The 24,909-nt window shown below is 43.8% G+C and overlaps 1 protein-coding gene and 1 non-coding gene across 2 annotated transcripts; both read left to right on the top strand.

The window, feature by feature from the left end:
• On the top strand, positions 1-21,750 carry RBM17 (RNA binding motif protein 17). The gene is made up of 12 exons (XM_039520707.1): positions 1-157; positions 2,648-2,789; positions 6,197-6,313; positions 7,555-7,721; positions 9,920-10,017; positions 11,344-11,400; positions 15,184-15,325; positions 17,323-17,474; positions 19,361-19,437; positions 19,962-20,060; positions 20,418-20,490; positions 20,644-21,750. Exons 2-12 carry the CDS (start codon positions 2,667-2,669, stop codon positions 20,745-20,747), a joined length of 1,209 nt encoding a protein of 402 aa, XP_039376641.1. The 5' UTR covers positions 1-157; positions 2,648-2,666; the 3' UTR covers positions 20,748-21,750.
• LOC120396161 lies at positions 1,410-1,573 on the top strand. Its single transcript, XR_005593028.1, has one exon. It is a non-coding gene; the product is annotated as a U1 spliceosomal RNA (small nuclear RNA).
• Positions 21,751-24,909: the final 3,159 nt, after the last annotated feature.

The raw sequence follows: 24,909 nt of genomic DNA, 5'->3' as shown, positions 1-24,909 counted from the left end.
TTTGCGTAACTCTTCCCTCGCTCCCCCGATGTCCTGCCGGACTGAGTTTACGCAGCCTGCGTACAGGGTTTGCGCAGTGGCCGAGTTGTGCGGCCCGGGGCGCCACAGCGTTTCCTGGCCTCCTCGGCGGCGCTTCGCTGGCGGGGCTCGGCCTGGGGTGAGCGATGCCCGCGGCCCGGCGCTAATCGAGGCCCGGGCGTTAGGCCGCGCCGGGAGCCCCCATTTCCGGGGGTGGGGGTGACCCCGGCCGGCGGGAATCCTGGGGGGCCGGGCCCCGCTCGGGGGCTGCCGGGGGTCGGGTGGGAGGTTCGTGGCGGGGGGTAATCCCGGGGTTGCTGAGGGGCAGATGGGGGGGTTCGTGGGCAGATCGGGCCGTGCAGGGGGGGGCTGTCGGGGTAGGGTGGGAGGTTCATGGGGATGGGACAATTCGGGGCTTATGGGTATGGGGTACTTTAGGGGTTCATGGGGACGGTCCAGCACGGGGGTTGTGGGGGGTCAATCAGGAGGGGGTCTGGGGGGCTGGGCTATAGATGGGGGGCACCGGGCCCAGCCGGCTGGGGGGCTACATAGGAGGCTTGGAAGGGGGCCGGGGCTGTCAGGCTTGAAGACCTGCTCTGCCAGCAGCTCCCAGGGCCAGGCTGTTCTGGGGACCAAGGGGGTGGCCAGATCCAGGCAGTGGGGGTGGTTGGCTGCAGGCCTGGGGGATGTGTGATTTGGGGGACGGCTCTGTTCAGGGGCGAGTGCCCATGGCCCTTCCCATCTAAGGTGACCAGATAGCAAGTATGAAAAAATCGGGACAGAGTGTGGGGGGTAATAGGCACCTATATAAGAAAAATCCCCCCAAATATCAGGACTGTCCCTATAAAATCAGGACATCTGGTCACCCTATTCCCATCAGAACTGGGGTTTGTCACTCTCTCACTACTGGTGTTAGATGTTATAGACTCCTCAGGCAGGGGTCACCCCGGTTGTGTGTTTACATGTGGCCAAGTGATCCTGATACTGGCTTCTAGGGGGGCTACTGCAGTACAAACAATAACAATAGCCCCGGTGAAAATTCACATCTGTTTCTATGCAGTGTGCTCTACCCTAGGTGACCATCTTATTTCCATCCCAGTGCGAGATTAAATCAGTTTTCTATGTGCAGTGAACTTTGTTACATGATCTTCGATTTACTGTATAATCAAAGTGTTCATGCACTGCCTCTAAGAGCACAGCGTTAAACATAAATTATGCTAATTATGCTTACAGTGAGTTGTACAACAATACCATCATGGCTCAGAGTCCCAATGTGTTTGAATGATCAGATTGCTAGGAACAATGCATCAAAATTAACATGATGCTGAATAATGTTGGATGATGGTCAGTCCTGACCATTGTTCAGTGAAGTTAATAAAGTTTTTGCTCACATACTTACCTGGCAGAGGAGATACCATGATCATGAAGGTGGTTTTCTCAGGGTGAGGCTCATCCATTGAACTGTGGGTCTGCTGACCTCTGCGATTTCCCCAAATAGGGGAAACTCGACTTTATAATTTGTAGTAGTGCGGGACTGCATTCATACTTTCCCCTGGCTTTTTTGGGGACTATTTTCTTTTCCTTTACAGTACTGCTCTGGGCCCTCCTCCTACCATCAGTCATCACATGGCATAAATGTCACTTTGGCTTCAATCCTGCAGTTGGTTCCACACAGGAAAATCCTTGGTCCTGTGTCATTAGGGTTCCACTGTGGATCTGATTGCAGGATCAAAGCCTTAATAGTGAGAGACCCATGACCAGAAGGTGTTACTGATGACAGTAGGCTGAGATCTCTTAAAGCAGCTGGGGTGATTGGCTGCAGGCCGGTGGTGACTTTTGTCTGAATCCTTTTCAAATTCAGGTGTAACATCACATGGAGAATGTGTTTTTTCCCTATGCTGTTAATGTTATGCAGTTTTATTGTCTATAATTTGAAAAGCGTTTGGGGGGCCTTTTTGTGTTATGGAAACATCAGGTAATATTTTGGCAAACATAATTAGTGTAGAAGGATATTGGCTTTTTACTTAGTAGGGTGATACAAAAAAGTTCTCAGGTGTAGTAGGAAGAGTTAAATTTAAAAATATACATATATGCATAGATTTAAAGACATTATGATCATCTAGTGTTACCTGGATAATGCCCTGGGAACTTACCCAGTAGTTTCAGCATTAACCCCATAGCTTCGCTTTCAGCTGTGGCATACATTTTAAAAATACAGCTAGTCTTGATTTAAAAGTTTTGAGTGATGGTGAATCCACTGCATCTGACACCACATACATAATATTAGAAAATATCTAATATCACTTGATGCCTGGGTGACGTTTATGGAAGCACTGCACAGCTTTTTGAATGGTATCTTGTTTCATTGCCCTATGGTCTTTATGAGAGAGTGAGAGAGACAGACAGACACAAGTACCACTGTCTGAGAAAAAAAATTAGGGACTAATATTTTGCTATTTCTTCAGAATTTTCCCTTGTTTTGGAAAGGAAATTGACTTTAGGTCTGTTGATGATCTTTGATATTTCTTAAAAAATAAATCCCCTCCCCCAACACCTTGGAGTCCAAATGTGTCCAAAATAATATTTAGTTAATTTATTAATTTAGCCTAACTTTTCTTTTCTCTTTTAGTTTTAAACAGAAGGGGAAAATGTCACTTTATGATGACCTGGGAGTGGAAACCAGCGATTCGAAAACAGAAGGTTGGTCCAAAAATTTCAAACTACTGCAGTCTCAGTTGCAGGTGAAGAAAGCGGCTCTCACACAAGCAAAGGTACAGATATTGCTGCTCAAGCTTGCTGGCCATTGGGAATGCTGTGTTTTTCAATTTTTCTTCTGAAATGCTGGTCTCAGTAGAATTTCCTTTGTACTGAGCACTCTGTGGAGTGTACATTTCCCCAGCTGTACAGACTTTTGGATGCATTGTCAGGCTTTGTCCTTCAGTTGGTAGTGGGTGGCACTAATAGAATACTCTTGGGGGAATTCTGCGCCAAAAAATTAAAAATTCTGCGCGCAGTATTTTGTCAAAATACCGCAGTATAATCAAGCTGGCTTCAGTATTTTGGTAATTTATTTAAACTGCAATACAATGGATGGAGAATGGGAGTGGGGAGCATTGGAAGAAATCACCAAACCCTTTCTGTCTAATAGTAGTGTAGTTAGTATTGTCCCTTTACTTTTAGTTATTAGTCAACAAATATATGCAGCCATATGCTCAGTGTTACACCATAGGCAACTGAAGAGCAAGTGAGGACCGAGGACTCAAACTCACAATTTATATTGGCTACTGACCATCTCCAAAAAGGTCAGTAGCAAACAGTTCATGGAGCACATTTTGATAGGAAATTTTTTCAGTCAAAAAATTTAGACCAATTCTAACCACTAAAGGACCATAAGTATTTATAAGGTCATACTGTCCTTTACAATAAGACTCCTTTACACCACTCTGGCAATGTAAAGGAGCCTTAAAATTTTTATACTCCTGGTGGAATTCACTAAGAACAACGGGAACAATTCACTAAGCAGGCAGGCTGCTATGTTCTGCCCTGCCTGAGGGAACAGAGCCTGCCCCGCACCTGCCTCTTGGAAAACACCCCAAAGCTCTGCCCCTCCACGCCGAGAGTGCCACAATAGTGAGTGAGAGGGACAGTGTCTGTCTCTCTCTCTTTCACGTACAACTGTCCACCCCTCCCCTCATGGTGATTTACATCGCTACCTGCTGCTATGGGTGCCCAGACTGACCTGCCTGCACTGCTGGGGAGCGAGTGCATGACTGCTCTTGTGGCTTCCTTTTGCTTCCCCATCAGAAGTCATTTTTCTGTGGGGAAGCAAAGAAATCTGCGGGGCCATTAATTCTGCACGCATGCAGTGACACAGAATTCTCCCAGGAGTACACAGTAGAAGCAAGAACAAAGAAGTATAAGTTCTCTGAGACCCTTCATGTAAAGTATAGCATAATCAATATATGCACAGCATGGCTTTGGGAGCTGCTCTCATTTCTTAAATAAATAATGGAGTTAAGTGTTGACATGGAGCCCAGCTTTAACCCTGAAGACATTAAATTAGGCACTTAAGTATTTTAAAAATAAGTGAATAGGCAAGACTGCTTCAGCCTGTGATGGGAAATTGGAGATGTTCAATATTTTGTGCTTCTTGGTATTTGGTAACTGTTGCCGTTGGCCAACTTGCATCATTTCTTGCTTATCATTTTAAAAGCCTCCAGAGGCTGTGGTGTGATTCACGGTATTGCCAGTCAGGTCACAAATTGCTGCTGAGAATATTTCCAGTCTACTTAGAACAGTGATCCCCAACCTTTTTGTGGCTAGTAGCACATTCATGTTTTCAGAAGAGTGTGGCGGGCGCCAACAATTTGTCAAGGCTTATTTTCATATATATTCATAATATATGAATCCATAAGATAAAAAGGGTAATTTTACATGTAAAAGGTATTAATTAAATTATTCGGCAATTACTCTTTCACCTTACCATGTGAATTTGCTCTTTTTTATCTACCTGTAAGAAAAATTAAGGAGTTTTTACAAAATAAATATCATAAACAGTTTTCATCTTATTTATTTTAAAAAAGTAAAACATTGTTGAACTGCTGGTCCAAATATTTATTATTCTTACTTTAACATAGAATGAAGCCTGCAGCCCCGGAGTTCTCTGTCCCCGGCAGGCACAGGGTCGTGGTTTCTCTCCGGCTTAAGCTGCGGCCCCACGCCTGCCAGGGACAGAGAACACCGGTGCCTGCAGCCCTGGAGAAGCCGGAGAGAAGCCGCAGCCCCGTGCCTGCCAGGGACAGAGAACACCAGCGCTTGCAGCCCTGGAGTAGCCGGAGAGAAGCCACAGCCCCGTGCCTGCCAGGGACAGAACACCGGCTCCCGCAGCCTGCAGCCCTGGAGTTCTCTGTCCCCAGCAGGTGCGGGGCGGTGGCTTCTCTCCCCTGCTGGGCACTAGGCGGGTGCACATAAATGCCCCAGTGGGCGCCATGGCACCCGTGGGCACCGCGTTGGGGACCACTGACTTAGAAGGTTGAAAGGAAGGCAGAGAAGGTATAAACTAATTCCTTCGGGGAAAACTAAGAAGCAAGTTTGTACTGAGCTATCTTCTCTCTTAATATATTGCAACATGACATCATCATTGTCCTACTTCTTTTGTTGATGCTGAATGAATGTATTTTTCATGTGCTTCAATCACAGGCTGCTGCTGTCAAAGTCCCCATAATTTCTGGTGCAAAGAAGATCAGTTAGAAGAAGGAAAATTATAGTTAAACTTTTAAATAGTAAAATCCTTTCTTGGGGCTAAATCCTGTTTTCAGTTACCCTTGTGGAAATCAATGCAATTCCTCCAGATTTATGCTGCTGTAATTGAGAGCAGAATTTAGTCCTTAATTTACAATGAACTCTGTACAAATGAAACCTGAAATAAGGCTACAACTGATACTTGTGTTCTTTTAAGGCACCCCCTTCTGTATGGTTCTGAGACACGATGCACCAATCTCAGTCTGTCTTCCCTTGGATACCCATCCAGCTATATATATAAAATAATGTATTAATCCTGTTTTTAAAAAGTTTTATTTTCCTCATGGTGAAATGTGAAAAGCAACAGGACTTTAGTGTAAGAAAAAAACCTGTTCTGCTGCTCTTATTCAAACAAAACTCTCCACTAAGGCGATCCTCTCAATTTTAAAGGTATATTTTCAGTTCTTGACTTAGAAAACCAAAGACACTTCTGGTCTGATCCTGCTCCCATTGAAGTTAATGGCAAAACTCCCATTGACTTCAGCAGGGTAGGATCAAGCCCTTTAAGAATAGTCATGGTTTATGTAGGATCTTTGTTCCTGTATAAGCTTTACAGCAGCAGTCAATAAACTCTAGCCATAGAGCTGTATTGTTACCCATGGTGCTGGTGCATAAATAACATGAAATAAACAATCACATCATCAAGCACTGTTAGAAATGCTGAGGAAGAACTGTAGGTTGGTAAAATGAAAATGCAAGTGGTATGGTGAGTTTTGCACGGGGCAGAGAGGCAGGATTGAGGCCTGAGACAGTATTCATCCATTTTTAAGCTTTCTTGAAATCAAGAAACGTCTAGTTTAGGAATATGAAGTAAATACCCCTTTTTTAAAAAATGAACGTATTGTCTTCTGCTTTTTTTGTATTTTGATGGTTTCAGAGTCAGAGGACAAAACAAACGACAGTCCTTGCTCCAGTGATTGACCTGAAGCGAGGGAGCTCTTCTGATGACAGACAGATTGTAGACACACCACCTCATGTAGCTGCTGGCTTAAAGGTAAGGCTAGATCAGCTTGAAAACACAGCAGATTACATCTGATTCTGAATTCTCATTTTCTGTCTCTGCTTTCTGTAGTAGTCTGCATTTTACTTAGTCATTTAATTGTCCTACTGGTCTAAGTTGTTCTCCTTGCTTTTAGCCTCTCTCCTGTTCAGACTTATTCTTACACATGAAAATTCCAAATGTATGCAAACTTCTCCCAGTGCTGTAATCTGAAATCTGTAGATCACTGAGGGCTTGTCTACACTGGAGGGTGGGAGGAGTTATGTGCTCTGCAGGGATGTGATTTCTAAAGTTCACTATGTTGCACATCATCTGGCCCATGTAAACCCTGTTGGTGCGCTTTAACGTAGTACTATTTGAAACAGTATAATGTTAAACCACAGTAAGGAATCTTTAGTGTGCACCAGGAGAGTATACACAGGCCAATTAATGTGCAACTTATCAGTGCGCTTTAGAAATCATAGCCCTGTAGAGCGCATTACCTCACCTTGTAGACAAGCCCTTCGTGTTCTTAATTGAACTAAAAAGTATGTGTTTACATAGCACCTTTCTTCTGAGGAGCTCAGGGCACTTTGCAAGCAACCCTGTGAGGTAGGTAGGTAGGTTTAAAAAAAAAAAATTAAATTGTGACCCTACCATGCTTGGGAGTGGTCTTTTAGAAGAAGAGATCTAATGTTTGACCATTAAGTAAGAAAAACTATTAAGTGCTTGGTAATGGGTCAAGACAAACTTTCTTAATGAAGCTTTTTTGAAAGTTACCTGCTGCAAAGCAGATATTCCTTCCAGATGGAATAAGAAGGGTTGAGGATGTCAGTCCATAATATAGTAGCAGACAGATGGTGAAAGAAACCTGTGAGCCTGCATCCAAGCATCCCTCCCAGCCCTGTGCAAGCAGGATACAGTTTCGGATAGAGAACTTATTGGGTATTAATGTGACCTTAGCTCTGCTTGTTTGACATCTCTTTGTGTTTGGAAGGGAGAGGTGGTACAGTTGTTTTCGGCACACAAAAATTTGAGAGGAAAGCGACATAGGGTAAAATCTCGGCCCCGTTGAAGTCAATGGCAAAACTCCCATTGACTTCAATAGGATTAGGATTTCACCTTCTATCTAAGCAGTCTAAAAATATTAAACTTTTTTGTTGGTAGTGGTAAAAACAGCCGGCTTATTCCAGCTGAGTACCATTTCCTGCTCTCAGGTGCTGATCACATTGATATTTATGCTTTTTCTGTGTAAGGATCCCGTACCTAGTGGTTTTTCTGCAGGAGATGTGCTGATTCCTTTGGCTGATGAATATGATCCGATGTTTCCTAATGACTATGAGAAAGTAGTAAAACGCCAGAGGGAGGAACGACAAAGACAGCGTGAGCTGGAGAGGCAAAAAGAGATTGAAGAAAGAGAAAAGTAAGACTTTAGTTTGGGTTTCTGCGATGGAACACATTTTTGTTCAGTATTCAGTTAAAAGAAGTTAATTGCATATTGTTATTCATGGCTGCTCAAAGCATGAGAGAAAATAGTCCTCAATCCAGATAAAAGCATTGGTGTCATTAAAATAAGCATTTACTCTACAGCTCTTTGGTTCCTGTATGATAGTGTATTTTAAATTAGTAGCTGATTAATCTTCTTGGATAGCTGGCAGATGTTTCCCCTGCTATTTCAATACAATATTGAAAACATGTCCAGCTTTATTAGTAGGATTAATGGGCCAAATTCCTCCATGATGTGTGTCCTCTGTAGTCAGTGAAGTTACAAGAGAGATAACCTAGGTCCTTCTTCTGCTAATTCCCTCCACCTGGTCAAGTAGACTGCTTCCTCTTCTTTTAGTTGTGATCACCACCCTTCCAGTGAAAGAGGACTACCTGGGACTCTCCGAGGCCCTTTCATGCTATTCCTTAATTGGCAGAGACGGGCCCGGGAAACCTGAATTAACCGTAAGGTAACGCTACACTCGGGCTGGAGGGGTGGTTTACAGCTTGGTTAGATGTGCACACTCTAGCTTTGAGCGAGCTAGCATGCTAAGAGCAGGTGTGGCTGGACAGGTTAGCTACCGGAGTAAGTACTGAGGGTCCTGGGCAGGTTTGTACTCAGGGTGGCTGACTGCCTCGGCCTGTGCTGCCATGGCTATACTGCTATTTTTAGATACTGTCTTGCTCAAAGCCAGCACATGTTCATCTACCCAAACTGGAAATGACACCTCCAGCTGCAGAGTTAGATATACCCTTACTTACAGCCTCACCACTGATTGCCAGGGCTGCTTTTTATTTTTCTGTAAACCCAACAAAAGAGAGGAAGAAAACCACACAATGAATGTTGATGGCTCTACAACAGTGGTGGGCAACCTGCAGCATGCGTGCCCACGCGCCTGCCAGGGTCATCCGCTGGCGGGCCATGAGACAGTGTTTACATTGACTGCCCGCAGGCACAGCTGCCTGCAGCTCCCAGTGGCTGCAGTTTGCCATTCCCGGCCAATGGGAGCTGCGGGGCACGTGCTGGCCGCCGCTTCCCGCAGCTCCCATTGGCCAGGAATGGCGAACCGTGGCCACTGGGAACTGCGGGCGGCCGTGCCTGCTGATGGTCAATGTAAACACTGTAATCCACTGGTGGGCCGCATGCAGCTGGCGGGCTGCAGGTTGCCACCACTGCTCTACAACCTCAGGAAACAAACCATCTTCAAAAATTGATTTTATGTCATGAGATTTGAACACGAGATTACTCTATAATGTATTTAATGTGTTTCAGTAACCAAATCTCTACTGTGCATTGTTGCGGCAACACAAATATTTGTATGGTGCAGTCTCTAGAAAATATATTTGGGAATATTTGCTTTTTAACATAGTGAGTCTCTTGAGAATATTGTTTGTCAGGTGCCTTGATACCTAACTGTGGGACCTCTTCTTAACTAACCTCTGTTAGCACAAATTTCATGGCTAGTGCTGGGGATGGGACTTTTTTTCCCTTTGTGTTTGAGACTGTTGTGTAATATTTGTAAATGTCTTACAAGTACCTGCTTTTTTCTTTCTTAAAAGAACACAGTCAGGGCTGTCATGATCTCCATTTAAGATTGTATTAAAGTACATGCAGATATTACATGACTTAAAACATGACCCTAAGATCAAAACAAATATTTTTATTTTACTAATACGTTTTCACCAATTTGAGATTTATATATGGTGAATGTTTTGGCTGATTGAACCATGGTGATGTTCTTAATCTTTGTAGCAGAAAACCAGTAATGCTATAGGCATACTGTTCAAAGCAAGACAATCAGCTAGGGTCTTCTGTTACCTTCCTAGTAATTACATCCTGCATGTCTTCCATTGCAACCATCTAAATTTGGGGTTTGGTCTGCAAACAGATCCACCTGTGCGGATCTTCATTTCTGTGCATTCCCAGTGACTTGATTTCAGTGTGAAAATAAGTATGAATCTCTGTTGGAGGATTGGACCCCATCTAGTGTTTAAAAAATGATTTGTTCTATAAAGGATCGTATGAAATGCAGATTAGGAGCTGGTAATGTGATTCACTCTGCAAGCATTTCTCTGAAACGTTAGTTCTTTTTTCACTTGATAGTTTCTTCCCATAATTCCTATTCTCATTATTAGGAGACGTAAAGACCGTCATGAAGCCAGTGGGTTTTCAAGAAGACCAGATCCAGATTCTGATGAAGATGAAGATTATGAGAGAGAGAGGAGGAAAAGAAGTAAGAGGAGAATTGTCTAACTCAAATACTTTGCAGTCAGGTTCTTTCTGTTTTGCTGTAAACTATTCCTCCCTTCTCAACTCAAGAATCTAGTGTTCATTGGCCTCCTATGATACATATGTCACTCTATTATGGAGTAGCCGTTGTAGAGTATAAAACCACATTCTTTTTTAGGGGTAAAAGAGACCCCTTTTCTGCCTGTGAAATTCCCTTTTAACATTAGTTTTTAGATACATGCATTAGAGATTTCTGAATGATGTAGGCTCCAGTGAACAGAGATGCATGAGCTCATTCTTGTGGTTTGATTTTAAAAGATTGAGCTTTGACTGCTCTTAATGTGTGCAATCACTGCACCTCTCCTTATTTGAAAGCCCTTGGAGCCAAATAATAAAATGTGGCTCTCTGTGGATGGATCTCTCGCTCAGTTCAGAGAAACTAAAAATCTGCTCTAAATTTCAGTAGCGGATTCACTGTTAGTAATACAGACCCACTTCTTTAGACCTTCATTTTTGAAACAGGGTTATGTTTAATAAAATGTGTGTGTTCTGTAATGTATGTTCAGAACTACTTTGCCATTCACACTTCCCTGACTGGAAAAGGCCCTCTGTTTCTCACTCTTGTGTTAATGTAATTGTTCTTTAGTACAATATAATTTTTAGTTGGCTTGATGAGCAAACAATCTTTGAGTTGAAGCTCCATTTTAATGCGGTCTTTACTGCTACAGTCTTCCAAAATCACCGGTATTGATTTTAAGGTCATTGTATTGCATAATTTGTATTGTTCACATCCCTGTAGCACATCAGCTTGGTACGATATGGTACCCTTCAATATATTAGAAATCTTAAGTTTGCAACAGTTTATTAACTATCATCACTAAGATTTCCAGAGTCAGATGCTTTTTCCACATCTTATAATAATAATTGGAGATATACCAATCTCCTAGAGCTGGAAGGGACCTTGAAAGGTCATCAAGTCCAGCCCCCTGCCTTCACTGGCAGGACCAATTTTTGCCCCAGATCCCTAAATGGCCCCCTCAAGGATTGAGCTCACAACCCTAGGTTTAGCAGGCCAATGCTCAAACCACTGAGCTATCCCTCCCCGCATCTTCAATGCTTGTTATTGGCAGCAAGATATATAAAAATGTGGCTGCAAAGGCCTTCAGCGAGCACCATGATTTCTCGTAGGAGTCCTGGGGATGTATGTTTGCGCTTTGGTGGGCGCCTTGCATTAATGTGTCCGGAAGAGTTTTGTTATCTAAATGACAAAACACTTCATCTGCATGAATGTCTTACATTCCAATCATGTGATTTATAATTTCATTCACAGGCATGGGAGGTGCTGCCATTGCACCACCGACGTCTCTTGTTGAGAAGGACAAAGAACGTATGTATACCAAAATCAGTGGTTTGACCTTTACAGTCTCTAAGCCTGGCAAAAAAGTCCCTACTTCAACTTTCTGCTCAGTGAGGGACAGATCCTGCGCAGGCATGGCGGTCCCTGGCTGCAGTGGAACTGCTGCAGAGGGTAGGGGGACAGGATGCTAGGAACTTGAGCAGGGGATTTGCACCACCTGCATGCTTCAGAGCTGCAGTTCACAGGGGTTTCTTCTGTGAGGAGTGGTATAAGTGGCTGATCCATGATGGCATGGATTGTGTCAGCCACTCACATGCTAGATAAAGGCGGAAGTGCAGCAGTAGACCAGCCATGCAGCTGCAGAGCTGTTTCGCTCCATATTGGATTTCTCCACCCTTCCCACACCCCTGGATACTCTTGTACATGTCCTGTTTCAAGGGTCTGTGTGTAGGGATGGGAGTTTATCCCTTGGGAGGCGAGGGCTGGGTGGTTCTCAGTTTCTCAGTGAGATGAGTTTTAAAGAAAAGATTGTAATGTGTGTATCAGGACATTTAAATCAAGGCAATTTAAATCACTAGACCTCAGTTTAAATCATCAATTTAAATCAACTTTTCCATTTTTATTTCAATTATTTTCTAAAGAAAGGTGGATTTTTATTGGCTGATATAACCATTAAAGCATGTTGCTTTACAATTAAATAGAGCCTTTGCATTAATTTTTACTACCTGGGAAGGTGCTTTATAACTACCGGATATACTCGTTCATAAGCCAAATATTTTTGGTAAAAAAGTGACGCATCAAAGAGCGGGGGTCGGCTTATAAATGGGTCTACACCAAAATTTGATGATTTTAAACTCTGTGGAATCACTGAATTGAATATCTAATACATTGTCGTTTTGTTTACCTGGAGCGTCTGCAGGCATGGAGCCCTTCAGCTCCCTGTGGATGGCTGTGAACGGTGAACGGGGGCCACACGAAGCCGAGGGGGTCCATGCCTGCTAATGAACGAATATATACAGTATATACCTTTATTTAAGCAATTATATAGCTTAATATTTTCTGATTCTTATTGTGTATTTTTATTGTGTTAGAAAATAGTGAATGATACATTTCTTGTTTACTAGATAATCTAATAATTAATTAGATAATTAATCTTTGCTCATGATTTACTTCAAGCTGCATTAGGATGGTAACTAGAATTTAATTAAACACACAAAATAGCATATACATTTTACTTTTATTAAACAATACAAGTCCTAAATATGGTACACCTCTACCCTGATATAATACGGTCCTCAGGAGCCAAAAAATCTCACCGTGTTATAGGTGAGACCGTGTTATATTGGGGTAGGGAGAGGAACCGCTCCGCACCCCAGCTCACCTCCGCTCTGCCTCCTCCTCCCTGAGCGCGCCACTGCAGCTCCGCTTCTCCCCCCTCCGTCTCAGGCTTGCTGCGCCAATCAGCTGTTTGGCATGGCAAGCCTGGGAGGGAGGAGAAGTGGAGCTAAGCGGCGTGCTCGTGGGAGGAGGCGGAGCGGAGGTGAGCTGGGGCGGGGAGTGGTTCCTCTGTGCCCCCCCTTACTTGCTGCGACCCCCCCCCCCCCAGCTCACCTCCACTCCGCCTCCTCCCATGAGTGCACCTCAGCTCCTCTTTTCCTCCCTCCCAGGCTTGCTGCGCCAAACAGCTGATTGGCGCAGCAAGGCTGGGAGGGAGGAGAAGCGGAGCTGCAGCACGCTCGTGGGAGGAGGCAGAGCGGAGGTGAGCTGGGGTGGGGGGGCCCCGGGGAGGGCCGCAGCAAGTAACGGGCGGGCGCAGAGGAACCACTTGCGGTAACACAAACTTGGATATAACGAGGTAAAGCAGCCCCGTCCCTCGGAGCGCTGCTTTACTGCGTTATATCCAAATTCACATTATATCGGACCGCATTATATAGGGGTAGAGGTGTCCATTACCTTTTGTGCCATATTTATAAAGCTTGACCTTACAGGTTAAAATCAAGGGGAAAACATTTTTCTTGTTATTGGCAGCAGCTTCTAACTCAGAATTTTTTATAGAAGCGTATCGATTCAGCATATTCATTTTTTATTTAAATGTTGTAAGAGATTCTGATAAGTTTAGGTCTTAACATATTTTGTATTAAATTCAGATTTCATTTCAGACGGGTTTATTTTTAAAAAGAAAAACGTATAATTTAAATGAAATAAAAAGCACTCTCAAACTTTTTTGACATTTGTTTTGTAGTTTTAACTTTTAATTTAAAAGCATTAACATCTCATTATGCATGTACAAGTATAAATGTGTTTATTTGTGAGTATTTTATACATAAAGAACTCTTTCGCTTGGGAGTCCTGAAATGATTTGTCAGAATAAGGTGGTGGGGGGGATTGAGATATAAAAGTTGACTAAACTGAGGGCCTCAGTGATTGATCCAGCAGGGGTCGATTTATCACATCTAGTATAGACGTGATAAATCGACTGCTGAGCGCGCACCTGTTGACTCCAGTACTCTACCAGAACAAGAAGCGCAGGTGGAGTCAACGGGAGAGCATCAGCTGTCAACTTACTGCAGTGAAGACACTAAGTAGATCTAAGTACATCAACTTCAGCTACGCTATTCAAGTAGCTGAAGTTGTGTATCTTAGGTCGACCCCACGCGGTCGTGTAGACAAGCCCTAAGACTAAGTGGAGACATAACTGTCAGCAAATATTTTAAGGTTATAAACATCAAAGACAAAAGAATTGTTTAGAGGAGTATAGTTAAGAGCAATTGGATGCAGTCCAGGAAAGTTAAATATAGGCTGGAACTCAGAAAAAATAACCTAAGGGTATGAGCTCTTAAAGTGTGAAATGATCTCATAAGGGAATCAATGTAAGCCTTATTTTCTGAGACACTTGTATCTAGACTGGACAAACCCTAAAAAAAAAAAAAAAAAAATTACTACAGGAAACGGTCTTGCATTTGGACAGCAGATGGACTGGATTACCTGAGTGAAGTCTCTTCTGTCACAGCTTCTCTGATTTCCCCAAACTTGTTTGGGTACAGTTAGTAATTAACAGAAGTAATCACTCTGAAATAAAATCGTAGTATTAAATATGCAAACTGTCAAATTCACACTTGTCTGCCACTTTCCTTAGCACCGCCACAGTTTGACTTGACTTGTAAGACTGATCTGCTCATCTCACTTGGGAATCTGTTATTCCAAAGCTATCAACAGAAAAGGAGCCTTTCAACACACAGTTTTAAAGCTGGAGTCATTCTTCCTGTGCATAAGAGTACAGAGCACTCCTTTTAAGCCTCTTGTTACCAAATTGTGCATACCCCAGTCTTTCCATAATTCAGTTTGTGATTAAAGAACATTTAAGTTTGGGTTCCCTCTTTCCAGAGAATTTACGGTTGAGGAGACAAATGGCCTCAAGATGCAGCGGAGAATTGAAACAAACTAACAAAGGGCAGCTAAATAGAGATGATGGAGCCCTTATTACCTGTAGAAACAAAAAATCAGTGTAAGATGCCATATAAATATATCAGAGGTTAAACCTGGTTACAGAGAGAATTCATAGTGGAAAGGAGACATAGTAAATTGTATGAGCAAGGAAGACAAAGGGCCTGATTCTCATTTACACTAAGACCGCGTTGTCTTACTCTGGCAGTATAAAGGACCTTAAAGGTAGCGTAAATATAATTTGCCTGTTAAGAGGCCTCAGTGTAAATGAGAGAGAGGCCCATGATGCTCTTAGATGAGATTTGAAAATGGTGGGAGGTTCTTCAAATATATTTTGACCAACCAGTAAATGTCTCGTGTTTCTTCCAGCTGTACCATCTTTTCCATTTGAAGAGGAGTCAAGACCTCGTGCACCATCTGCCAAAGCAGCTATTCCTCCCCCGGTATATGATGAGCCAGAAAGACCACGGTCCCCAACCGGGCCTAGTAATTCTTTCCTTGCTAACATGGGGTAAATATCATTGACAAGTTAACATTTCATGAGAAGTGCCTTGCAGGAGGAAAGGATGAAAGTTAAAAATGTTGTGTTGGTATGGAGAACACCACACAGTCCTTCCATGTATATTCTTCACTGTAACAACTGAATCTGAATGCATACATGCCCACCCGGCAGGAAGTGGAGTGCACAATGGTTTTGTGTGAATTGGGCCAATGAGTTTAGTGAGTTCTGGAGCCCCCTCCCATATAAAGGTTTATGGTTTGCCCTTGCCAAGCTGGTGTGGCCAGTTTGTAAGTACGTGTGGCTAGTTCAAGACCCCGGGTACTTTTTCCTGCTTTTGTCAGAGGCATGTGATGTATAACCTTGAGCAAATCACTGATTTGTTTTCAGAGGCATTGAGCATCTCAACTCTGTTTGAAGTTAGTGGCAGCTATTGGTGCCACTCCCTTATCCACTCTGTGCCTCCGTTAACTCTCCTGTAAAAATGCTCATAATTCCACCTAGGGGAAATAGCGAGGTTTAATTAATGTTTATAAAATGCTTGGAGACCTCAATTGAAAGGTGAGGGATGAAAACATTTATTTGTGATAACTATGGTTATATTAAACTCTACGCATGTTAATTTTATGTAATTGCAGGATAATTACAGTACTGGCACTCACAAGACTCACAGCCAAGAAAGTGTACGAGTATTTTATAGGTTTCAGAGTGTTAGTCAGCAAAAACAAACACTTTTTCTATATGTATATACTTTGTTTCTCATGCAGTTTTTCTAATAAGGCTTTTTCATACTATCCCAATCTATTGAGTCAGACCTAGTTATTTTATCTGGTTAGGATTGTCTGGAGACCTTACCTTGAATCAGTGATCCAGAGCTATCCAGTACTTTTAGTGTACTATATTTGTATTTGACTGTATTGTGTATTTGAGAAATAGCTAAATGGTCACTGATCTTTTATTTCTCTTTATAATCTTTCATTCCTATCAAGTAAAAAAAAAAATCTTTTCAGAGAGTGGGATCTTTATACTGTGGTGTAGAATAAACTTCTGTAGTCTTGTAAGGCCTGTCACATCTTGACCCATCCATTCATGATCTGCAAATGAAATGTTTTAAAGACATAACACAACTTGTTTGGTTGTGTAGTGAACTGTTGACTCACAATTTCTTTCATGGAAAATTAAAAGGTGGAAAAATCAAGACCAAACACAAGAAAATACGTTTTCATACAACGTGTAATTAAACAGTGGAACTCATTGCCACAGGATGTCATTAAGACAAAACAAGATTCAGAAAGAGGTTGGACATTAATGGGTATTGAGAATATCCTGAGTTGTCATAATGATAATAGTTTTGTGAAAGGGATATGGAGCTTCAGGACCTAAGCCTATCTGTGACCTAATATGGGGGACAGATTGCCCCACATCTGCTACTGCAGAGTTCTTATGTTTTACTCTGAAGTGTCTCATACTGGGCACTGTCAGAGACAAGATACTGGAGTAGCTGGACCTTGAGTCTGATCCATTCTGGCAGTTCTTATGGTCCTGTGGAATCTGTGACACTGATGTTCGTTGCTAATGAAAATCATGCTGTACCTAACAAATGCAGGCAGCTTTATTCAGTGACTGAAGTGTCTGTGTCTCTGTCTGTAATACGGGGATGATAATAGTTAGTCAGCTTTGTAAAGTGCTGTAAATGTGTAGGTGTTATAAGCTCCTATATAAGCTCTTATAGTCGATCTGCATGTAATAAGATTTTAGGAGTTAGACTATTTTCTATGTTCTCTTAAATATTATGGCACCACTAAACTAAGACATGGGTTGTAAGCTCCTTGGCAGAGCAGCTGTAGATACCATCTGCACACAACAGTTGGTATTGCAGGGAGGTTTCTGGAACTTGCTTATCGCGAGGGCCTGTGCTGAGTTCCTTGAGCACTAAGATGAAATGTGTTGACAGTGCTGCTTAAGAAATGAAATGAGTGGTTGACAACCAGTCCTTTTTCTCTCAACAGAGGCACCGTAGCTCATAAAATCATGCAGAAGTATGGCTTCAGAGAAGGCCAAGGGCTGGGGAAGCACGAACAAGGGCTAAGCACAGCACTGTCAGTAGAGAAAACAAGCAAGAGAGGTGGCAAGATCATTGTTGGTGATGCTGCAGATAAAGGTAACTTGGTTCCATTCTGCTGGAAGTGGGAAGCTGTTCAGCTTGGCGGTTTCTGAGAAGGGAACAGGAGTTGAGTTCGGGATCCGGCTCAGTGGTGGCTTTTCTTGTTTTGTTTACCCTGTATCTTTGTACACAGTGTCGACTAGTTGTGGAACGTGATGGCTGGTGACAGTTTTCTTGGTGGACGTTGAAGAATTTAAGTGTTAACAATTGCACTGGGCCCTACTGCTTTAAATTTTCAGCTCTTCATCCTCTTCCCCACCACGCTCTCCAGCTCCATCCTGTGCCTTCCCTGGGTGTAGTCAGGCACCTCCCCTTCCCCCATCTCATCTCCCTGTTAATATGTGCTCTCTGCAAAAGCAGGTTTCCTTCTCAGCAGGCACCTTTGATGCAGCCCTCTTTTCCGCTGTTGCTTTCCAGCCCAAAGCTCAGGTCAAGAGCACAGCCCAAGCATGGAGGAGGGGTGCCAGGGGTGGAGTGAGCTGGGACACAAGCCATGTAAAAATCCTCCTCCTCGCTACAGTAACACCCTCACATAGCCCTTAAAAACAGCCCTCTTCTGGGTTATCACCACTGGGAGATTAAGAGGTAAATGTAATGTGCAAAAGCTACTGCAGATTTGTAAATGCTGCTTTTTGTTCTGATTTTCTTCTCCTTCCGTTGTTTCCTGGTAACACTTTATAGCAGGGGTGGGCAAACTTTTTGGCCTGAGGGCCACATCGGGGTTCCGAAACTGTATGGAGGGCTGGGTAGGGAAGGCTGTGCCTCCCCAAACAGCCTGGCTCCCCGCCCCCTATCCGCCCTCTCCCATTTCCTGTCCCCCTCAGAACCCCTGACCCATCCAACCCCCCCTGCTCCTTGTCCCCTGACTGCCCCCTTCTGGGACCCCCTGCCCCTAACTGCCCCCCGAAACTCCACCCCCTATCCAACCCCTTCCGCTCCCTGTCCCCTGCCCGTCCCCTCCCGGGACCTCCCCCCCATCTAACTGCCCCTCCGGGACTCCACCCCCTATTCAAACCCCATTCCTTGTCCCCTGATCACCCCCTCCAGGGACCCCATACCGCCCCCAGGCCCCCACTCGCTATCCCACCCTCCCTGTCCCCTGACTGCCCCAACCGCTATTCACACCCCCGCCCTCTGACAGGCCCCCTGAGACTTCCACACCTATCCAACCCCCACTGTTCCCCATCCCCTGACTGCTCCCCCACCCCATCCAATCACCCCCTGTCCCCAACTGCCTCCTGGGACACCCTGCCCCTTATCCAACCCCTCCACTCCCTGCCCCCTTACCATGCCACTCAGAGCAGCAGGACTGGCAGCCACACTGCCCAGCCGGAGCCGGCCATGCTGCCGCGTTGCTCAGCAGGAGCTTGCAGCCCCGCTGCCCAGAGCGCTGGCAGCACGGCGAGCTGAGGCTGCAGGGGAGGGGCTGGGGGCTAGCCTCCCCGGCTGGGAGCCCAAGGGTTGGACAGGACGGACCCACGGGCTGGATGTGGTCTGCGAGCAGTAGTTTGCCCACCTCTGCTTTATAGTCATGGTTGAAATCATGCTTTCTGAGCAGAGTCCCCTGATCTGAAGTCTGGTGAACCTTAGAAGATCTGGTATCTGTTAAAATTGACTGAGGATTATTGGCAAATATATTGCCTGTATTTCAGCTTGGTATTTGTGCTGTCATAGTGATCTGAACAGCCTGTTAAAATGGAGCCAATTGTTTTAGTAATTACAAGTAGCCATGAAGTGACTTGGTTCAGTGGAAGGCTGTTACTCAGAGACTACATTTAGTGGTTTGTAACTGAATGCAGCTATTGGAACAGTTCACTGTAGGCCCCCCAATGAACATGTTTTAAATTTTTTAACATGTACCATGACTTACTCTCTTTTTATAGTCGATGCATCCAAGAAATCCGATTCGAATCCATTAACAGAGATACTAAAGTGCCCAACAAAAGTGGTCTTACTAAGGGTGAGTCAGGAGGACATTTAACTTCACATCTTGTAATATATACTGTGTGTTTCAATTTTAGTGCTCAAACCCCTTTCTCCTGTTATAAAAGCTCCATGGGATGCAAACTTCTTTTCCCCGCACATGGTGGATTGTGGTCACATTCTTGTCCTGCTGTGTTGTTGGAAAACACCTGACAGTTGCCATAATACCTGTGATTATTAAGAAGTTTTGGGTTTTTGCTGTTTCAGAATACATTGAAAGTACAACGTTTTGATCAATAACTTGTGATAACACAGCTGATCTGTGCTGTATTAAACAGTTAATATGACTTTAGGCCATACAAAGGAAACAGTAACTTAAGGGTAGTGTATTAGTGCCAGGGAGTTGACTGGCACTATATGATGCTAGAATGGGAGGCCTATGATTTGCTGAACTGACACTTAACTCATTCATAGTTTCACTGTAATGCTCCCCCTGGTGGCAGGATGCACCCTTTGTTTAGCATCCATCTGTTGAATTAGTTTTCCTCCTTTGACTTGCAGAACATGGTAGGGGCTGGAGAGGTTGATGAAGATCTAGAAGGTGAAACCAAGGAAGAATGTGAAAAATACGGCAAGGTTGGGAAATGTGTCATCTTTGAGGTATGAATTAATTTACCTCTTTCTCCACCACATCTATAAATGCTTAACTTTTCAGATCAGGAAGGAGGTAAAAACTCTGAGAGGGGACTGTCTGGTTCTTTCTGCGATAGCCACGCCTTGTACATCATGTTATTGTAAAGTTTGGCATCTAGCGGTGTATGGCTATAGACCTGCTCCAATGAACAGCCTTTCCATACAGAGAAGTGGGACTCAGCCTTGGTTATACTGAGCATCACATGCAACTCGATGGGACCACACTTGGTGGTTGTGTGTTTTTAATCCTACCTGATTTTCCTATAAAGCCCAACAGTTCATAGCTGTATTTTGACCATTCTGATCAACTGTCTCTTTTGTCAGATTCCTGGTGCCCCTGATGATGAAGCAGTGAGAATATTTTTAGAGTTTGAGAGGGTGGAATCAGCAATTAAAGGTCAGAGATTGCACATAATTCCCTGCTAATTTTCAAAAGTTGATTTTTAAAAATAGTTTTTTGTTTTTTTGTTTATTAAGCAGAATCATGTTTAGCTTGAGAATTGCTTACCTTACTCGGTGTTTAATGACCTGTTTTTGGCTTGGATTCCAGCTGTGGTGGATCTGAATGGAAGATACTTTGGTGGACGAGTGGTGAAGGCTTGTTTCTACAACCTGGATAAGTTCAGAGTACTGGATCTGGCAGAGCTAGTCTGATTTAAGGACCTAGGTCAAGTTGTCACCATGCCAGCGATTGTGTTTTCAGCTGGAGGCTGGGAGTAGAGAGGAGACGGCAGCATTCCTAGCAAACTGGAAACAAAGCCCCCTTGAATGTTTTTTTCACATTCATTGTGACTGACGCTTATTTTGTTTTGTTTTTTACGTATAAATCCTTTGAAAGATTCACATCTGTGTGTTTTGATTGCACAAGTTCTGTTTGCTGGTCTGGAATCCTGCTTTTTTTTGTAGCTTTCAATTAATTGCACTCTCTTGAAACCCACCGCTGCGGAGCTGGTTTCCTTTTCTGGTTTCCTTGTTCTAGTGCTGTAGTATGGAGCGCATCATGTGACATCTGCTGTGAGCAGCGAGCTTTGGAAAAGAACTGTGGGCTGGGATATTTTTCTTTTCTGGTGCTTCGTGGCAGAATATCTACTCAGCTCATACACCTCCAGTTTCCCCAATCCAAAGTAATTTGGGGACTCCGGACAGGCAGCAGCTTCTCTGTTCTCTTCTGACTCATTAAGGACTTGTTTTAGGGGAAATCCTTTGCATACCAGAATGCAGAGAAAAGTACCAAGAAAAGAATTTGAAATTCTTATTCCTCCCCCTAGACAAAACACATACATTAATCCCATGAGAACCGGGAGAGAGAACTTTATGGAACTAGCCATCCAGAGCTGGAGACCTGTGTATGAACCCCAGTTTACATTTGGCTTGAAGGTCTCCAAGTGGACACTTCCTCAAACTGCCATGCTATCCGGTATTGTTGGCCGTCTTTGCTTGAAAGGTCCAGGACTGATATATTAGGAGAGTTACAGGTCAGTAGTGAGGGGCGTGTAAAGCTGGGGGAAGCTGTCTTCTTCATGCTTGGTTCTAGCCAGAGTCCTCTGTGTTTTCACTTCCACTGAACACCAAATCTGTCCACTAATTGTTAAAGTGGCATGGTTATGGCACTTGTAGCTCTGTTTAAGTCTCATTAAATCTAGTAAACATTTTTTAAGGGCCGAGCATTTGAACTCATCTTGAAATATTGCGTGAGCTGTATCAGTGCGTTGAAAAGAATCCATGTGTAAGAATCTAAAAGACTGGGAAGAGTTGGATACAAAGAACAGTAAAACTCTTCTGTCTCACATTGACTTGTACATAACAGCTTACTCCAGTGTTCTGCGAAATAACTAATGCCGTGTGTGTGTGTGTGTGTGTGTGTGTGTGTGTGTGTGTGTGTGTGTGTGTGTGTGTGTGTGTGTGTGTGTGTGTGTGTGTGTGTGTGTGTGTGTGTGTGTGTGTGTGTGTGTGTGTGTGTGTGTGTGTGTGTGTGTGTGTGTGTGTGTGAGTTGGGGAGGTGGCACCCTGGATCACAGTAAAAGTGCCACAGGAATCATACAAAGGTTTAAAATGGATACCAGCCTCAAGAGCCTTTTAGCTTGCTGGATGGTGAGATACTTGGACGTCTTTTCCCCATGTATTTTTATGGGTGTAGGCCAGTAGTTGATCAGTGCTGTGAATATCTTGTATCGCTGCATTTTTTCAGCTGATCCCTTAAAAAACAAACACCTTGATCTTGCTGGGTTGTTTTTGCTTATGATATTTTTGTCTATTTACTTTCCAGCAATCTCTGTATGAACTTTGTGTCCTGATGTACAAGCTTTTTTTTTTTTAACCTTGTATTCTACCTAGTGTGTCTGCTTCTTCGCTATTTTAAATGCGGCTTTTTCTGTTCTTCAGGACATAACCTCCAAATCAGTCCACCTGCACATTGTGTTTTGGACTGTTAAGCACACAGTCTCTTGGTGGCGATGGTTGGGATCTGCTCTTACAAAACCTTGACTGCAGACATGAAGGAGTTATTCCTGAATGAGCAGTAGTATGGCCTATGGATAAAGCACAGGATTGGGGGCACGGGATCCGGGTTCTATTTTCAGCTCTGGGATTGATTTGTTTTGTGACCTAAAACAACCTCTTTGGGTTTTAGGTTTCCCGTGTTTAAGATGAGGAAATGCCTGTAATAAGGATGAGGCTTAACTTGTTTGTAAAAGTCAGATCATTCGAACGAAGGCACTGTTGAAATACCCTGAGCTGAGCATCCCAATCTACTCAAGCCTGCCCTAAAATGTCCTTTAAGCTGTGTCACTTATTAATGGCACTTGCTTCATCAAATAAAGATGCCCTAATTTCCTGCCTTTAAGCATTTCCTGAGTGAAGGGGTGCGGCCTGTGTTTGTGACCAGCTATTGGTGTCCAAGAAACAAAACTTTAAAATTACTCTTCCTGTGAGTGTCAGAACGACTGCCCACTGGTCAGGGCCCCCACCCGGGAAATGGAAGACCCCAGCTGCGGTCCCCCCTGCTCCAGTCACTCATCAATGATCCACGGTGGAACAGGTTCAACGGGAGAAAGCGAGGGAGCGCCACATCAGACTGTCCCACAGCTCAGTGGTTAGAGCACACTCCTGAGAGGTGGGTGGTCTCTGTCCAAATCCTTTGGGGGGAATTGAACCTGGGTCTCCCACATCCCAGGTGAGTGCTCCAACAACTGGGCTAAAAGTTCTAAGGTGGACACTGGCACCACCACCGCATTCTCCTGTTTATGTGGAGTGAGACAGGTGATTAATTTGTTTCTGCAAAAAATGCTTTGGGTGCTGGAGCCACCTGGCTTCAGATAGCAGGTGTCCTTTCATGGTTTGCTTAGCAGAGACAGGTATCTCCCTGCAGCCTGGACCTAGGCACTTATTTCTGAGAGAGGCATGGGTTAGTGCACACACCACTCCTTAGCACCTCCCACTGGCTAGCTTAGGTGGCTCTCTGCCTAGGGTGGTGGCTTTTGTGGATTGCATTCGTAAGCACCTCTCCCCATTCGTTGTACAAGAAGCCTGGCCACCTAACTTTGTGGATTCCAATGTTCCTAGATTTTCTAGGTGTCTTAAAATTAGGTGCTTCAATGCTCAGTGTTGCAATGCCTAAGTCCCTTGGTGGATCTCGCCCCCCAAGTAATTTGTTCAACCACCTCACTTTAATTATCTGTATTTTTTTCCCCTCCAACATTAAAAGCTCTTATTGTGAGTGCCTGCTGATGTTCCCATTAACTCCTGAAATTACTTTCCACACCTACACCTTAAACCGCTACCGTCTCAAATCTATCATTTCTTATTCTCTCAGCTGTTCATCGCCTTCTGCAAATGCACATCGCCCACAGGATCCAATCATCCCTCGCTCTTTTTTTAAAGTTTTACTTATCTTCAAGTAAACAGTGACAAGTGAGTGACACATTCCACACACACAAATCTCTCTGTGTGTCTTAAATAATCTGATTAGTGTGGGGCTTGAATGTGTTACTTTGTTTCTTTAACACTCCTGATGCCTTAAATGGGCAACCATTTAAACCAGAGAGGAAAGTAGCATTAATTAAGAAGAAAATGAACATGTTTCTATTATGTATCCACTTGCCAAGGAAGAGTCTAGGTTTTACAGCATGAAGTGTTAAGGCCTGCATTTTCAATCTCGGCTGCCCAAAGTTAGGCATTTAACTCTATATTTAAGGGGTCTGATTTTCAGAGGTGCTGGACAGTTGTAGCTCCTGTCAGTCAGTAGACGCTTCAGCTGTTCGGTACCTCTGGGAATGGGGCTTTGATGCTTAACTCTAGCAAGACGTGGTTGGAGATCCTTTAAAGCCAGGATAAGATATGCATGGCTGTGAGGTGGTAGCCAGGCAGGAAAAGAAAAATACTCCAGGCTCAATATCAATCTTGCAAACCAACATCCAGATCAAACAGGCAAGCAAAAATGTTTTGCATTATTTGTATTGATAGCACCCAGAGACCCAAACTGCTCAGGCCACCATTGTGCAAGGCATTGTACAAATAGGAAGAAACAGTCCCCACCTCAAAGAACTGAATCTAAATAAGCATAACAGACAAAGGGAATGTCTTCATTACGGGATTATTCTGATTTTTACAGAAACCGATTTTTGGAAACTTATAAAGTCGAGTGCACGCAGCCACACTAAGCACATTAATTCGGCGGAGTGCGTCCATGTACTGAGGCTAGCGTCGACTTCCAGAGTGTTGCACTGTGGGTAGCTATCCCATAGTTCCTGCAGTCTCCCCCGCCAATTGGAATTCTGGGTTGAGATCACAATGCATGATGGGGCTAAAAATTTGTCAT

Source organism: Mauremys reevesii, linkage group 1 (assembly GCF_016161935.1).
Source record: "Mauremys reevesii isolate NIE-2019 linkage group 1, ASM1616193v1, whole genome shotgun sequence".
Taxonomy (NCBI): domain Eukaryota; kingdom Metazoa; phylum Chordata; order Testudines; family Geoemydidae; genus Mauremys; species Mauremys reevesii.
The sequence above is the reverse complement of the archived record's forward strand: the minus strand, read 5'-3'. Positions and strand labels throughout refer to the sequence as shown.

Bases quoted from the DNA above. Each gene is read 5' to 3' on its own strand.
- RBM17 (XM_039520707.1), top strand. From the start codon at position 2,667: ATGTCACTTTATGATGACCTGGGAGTGGAAACCAGCGATTCGAAAACA. The intron at 2,790-6,196 runs GTACAGATATTG...TGATGGTTTCAG, and splicing joins CGGCTCTCACACAAGCAAAG to AGTCAGAGGACAAAACAAAC. The intron at 20,061-20,417 runs GTATGAATTAAT...CTCTTTTGTCAG, and splicing joins GGAAATGTGTCATCTTTGAG to ATTCCTGGTGCCCCTGATGA.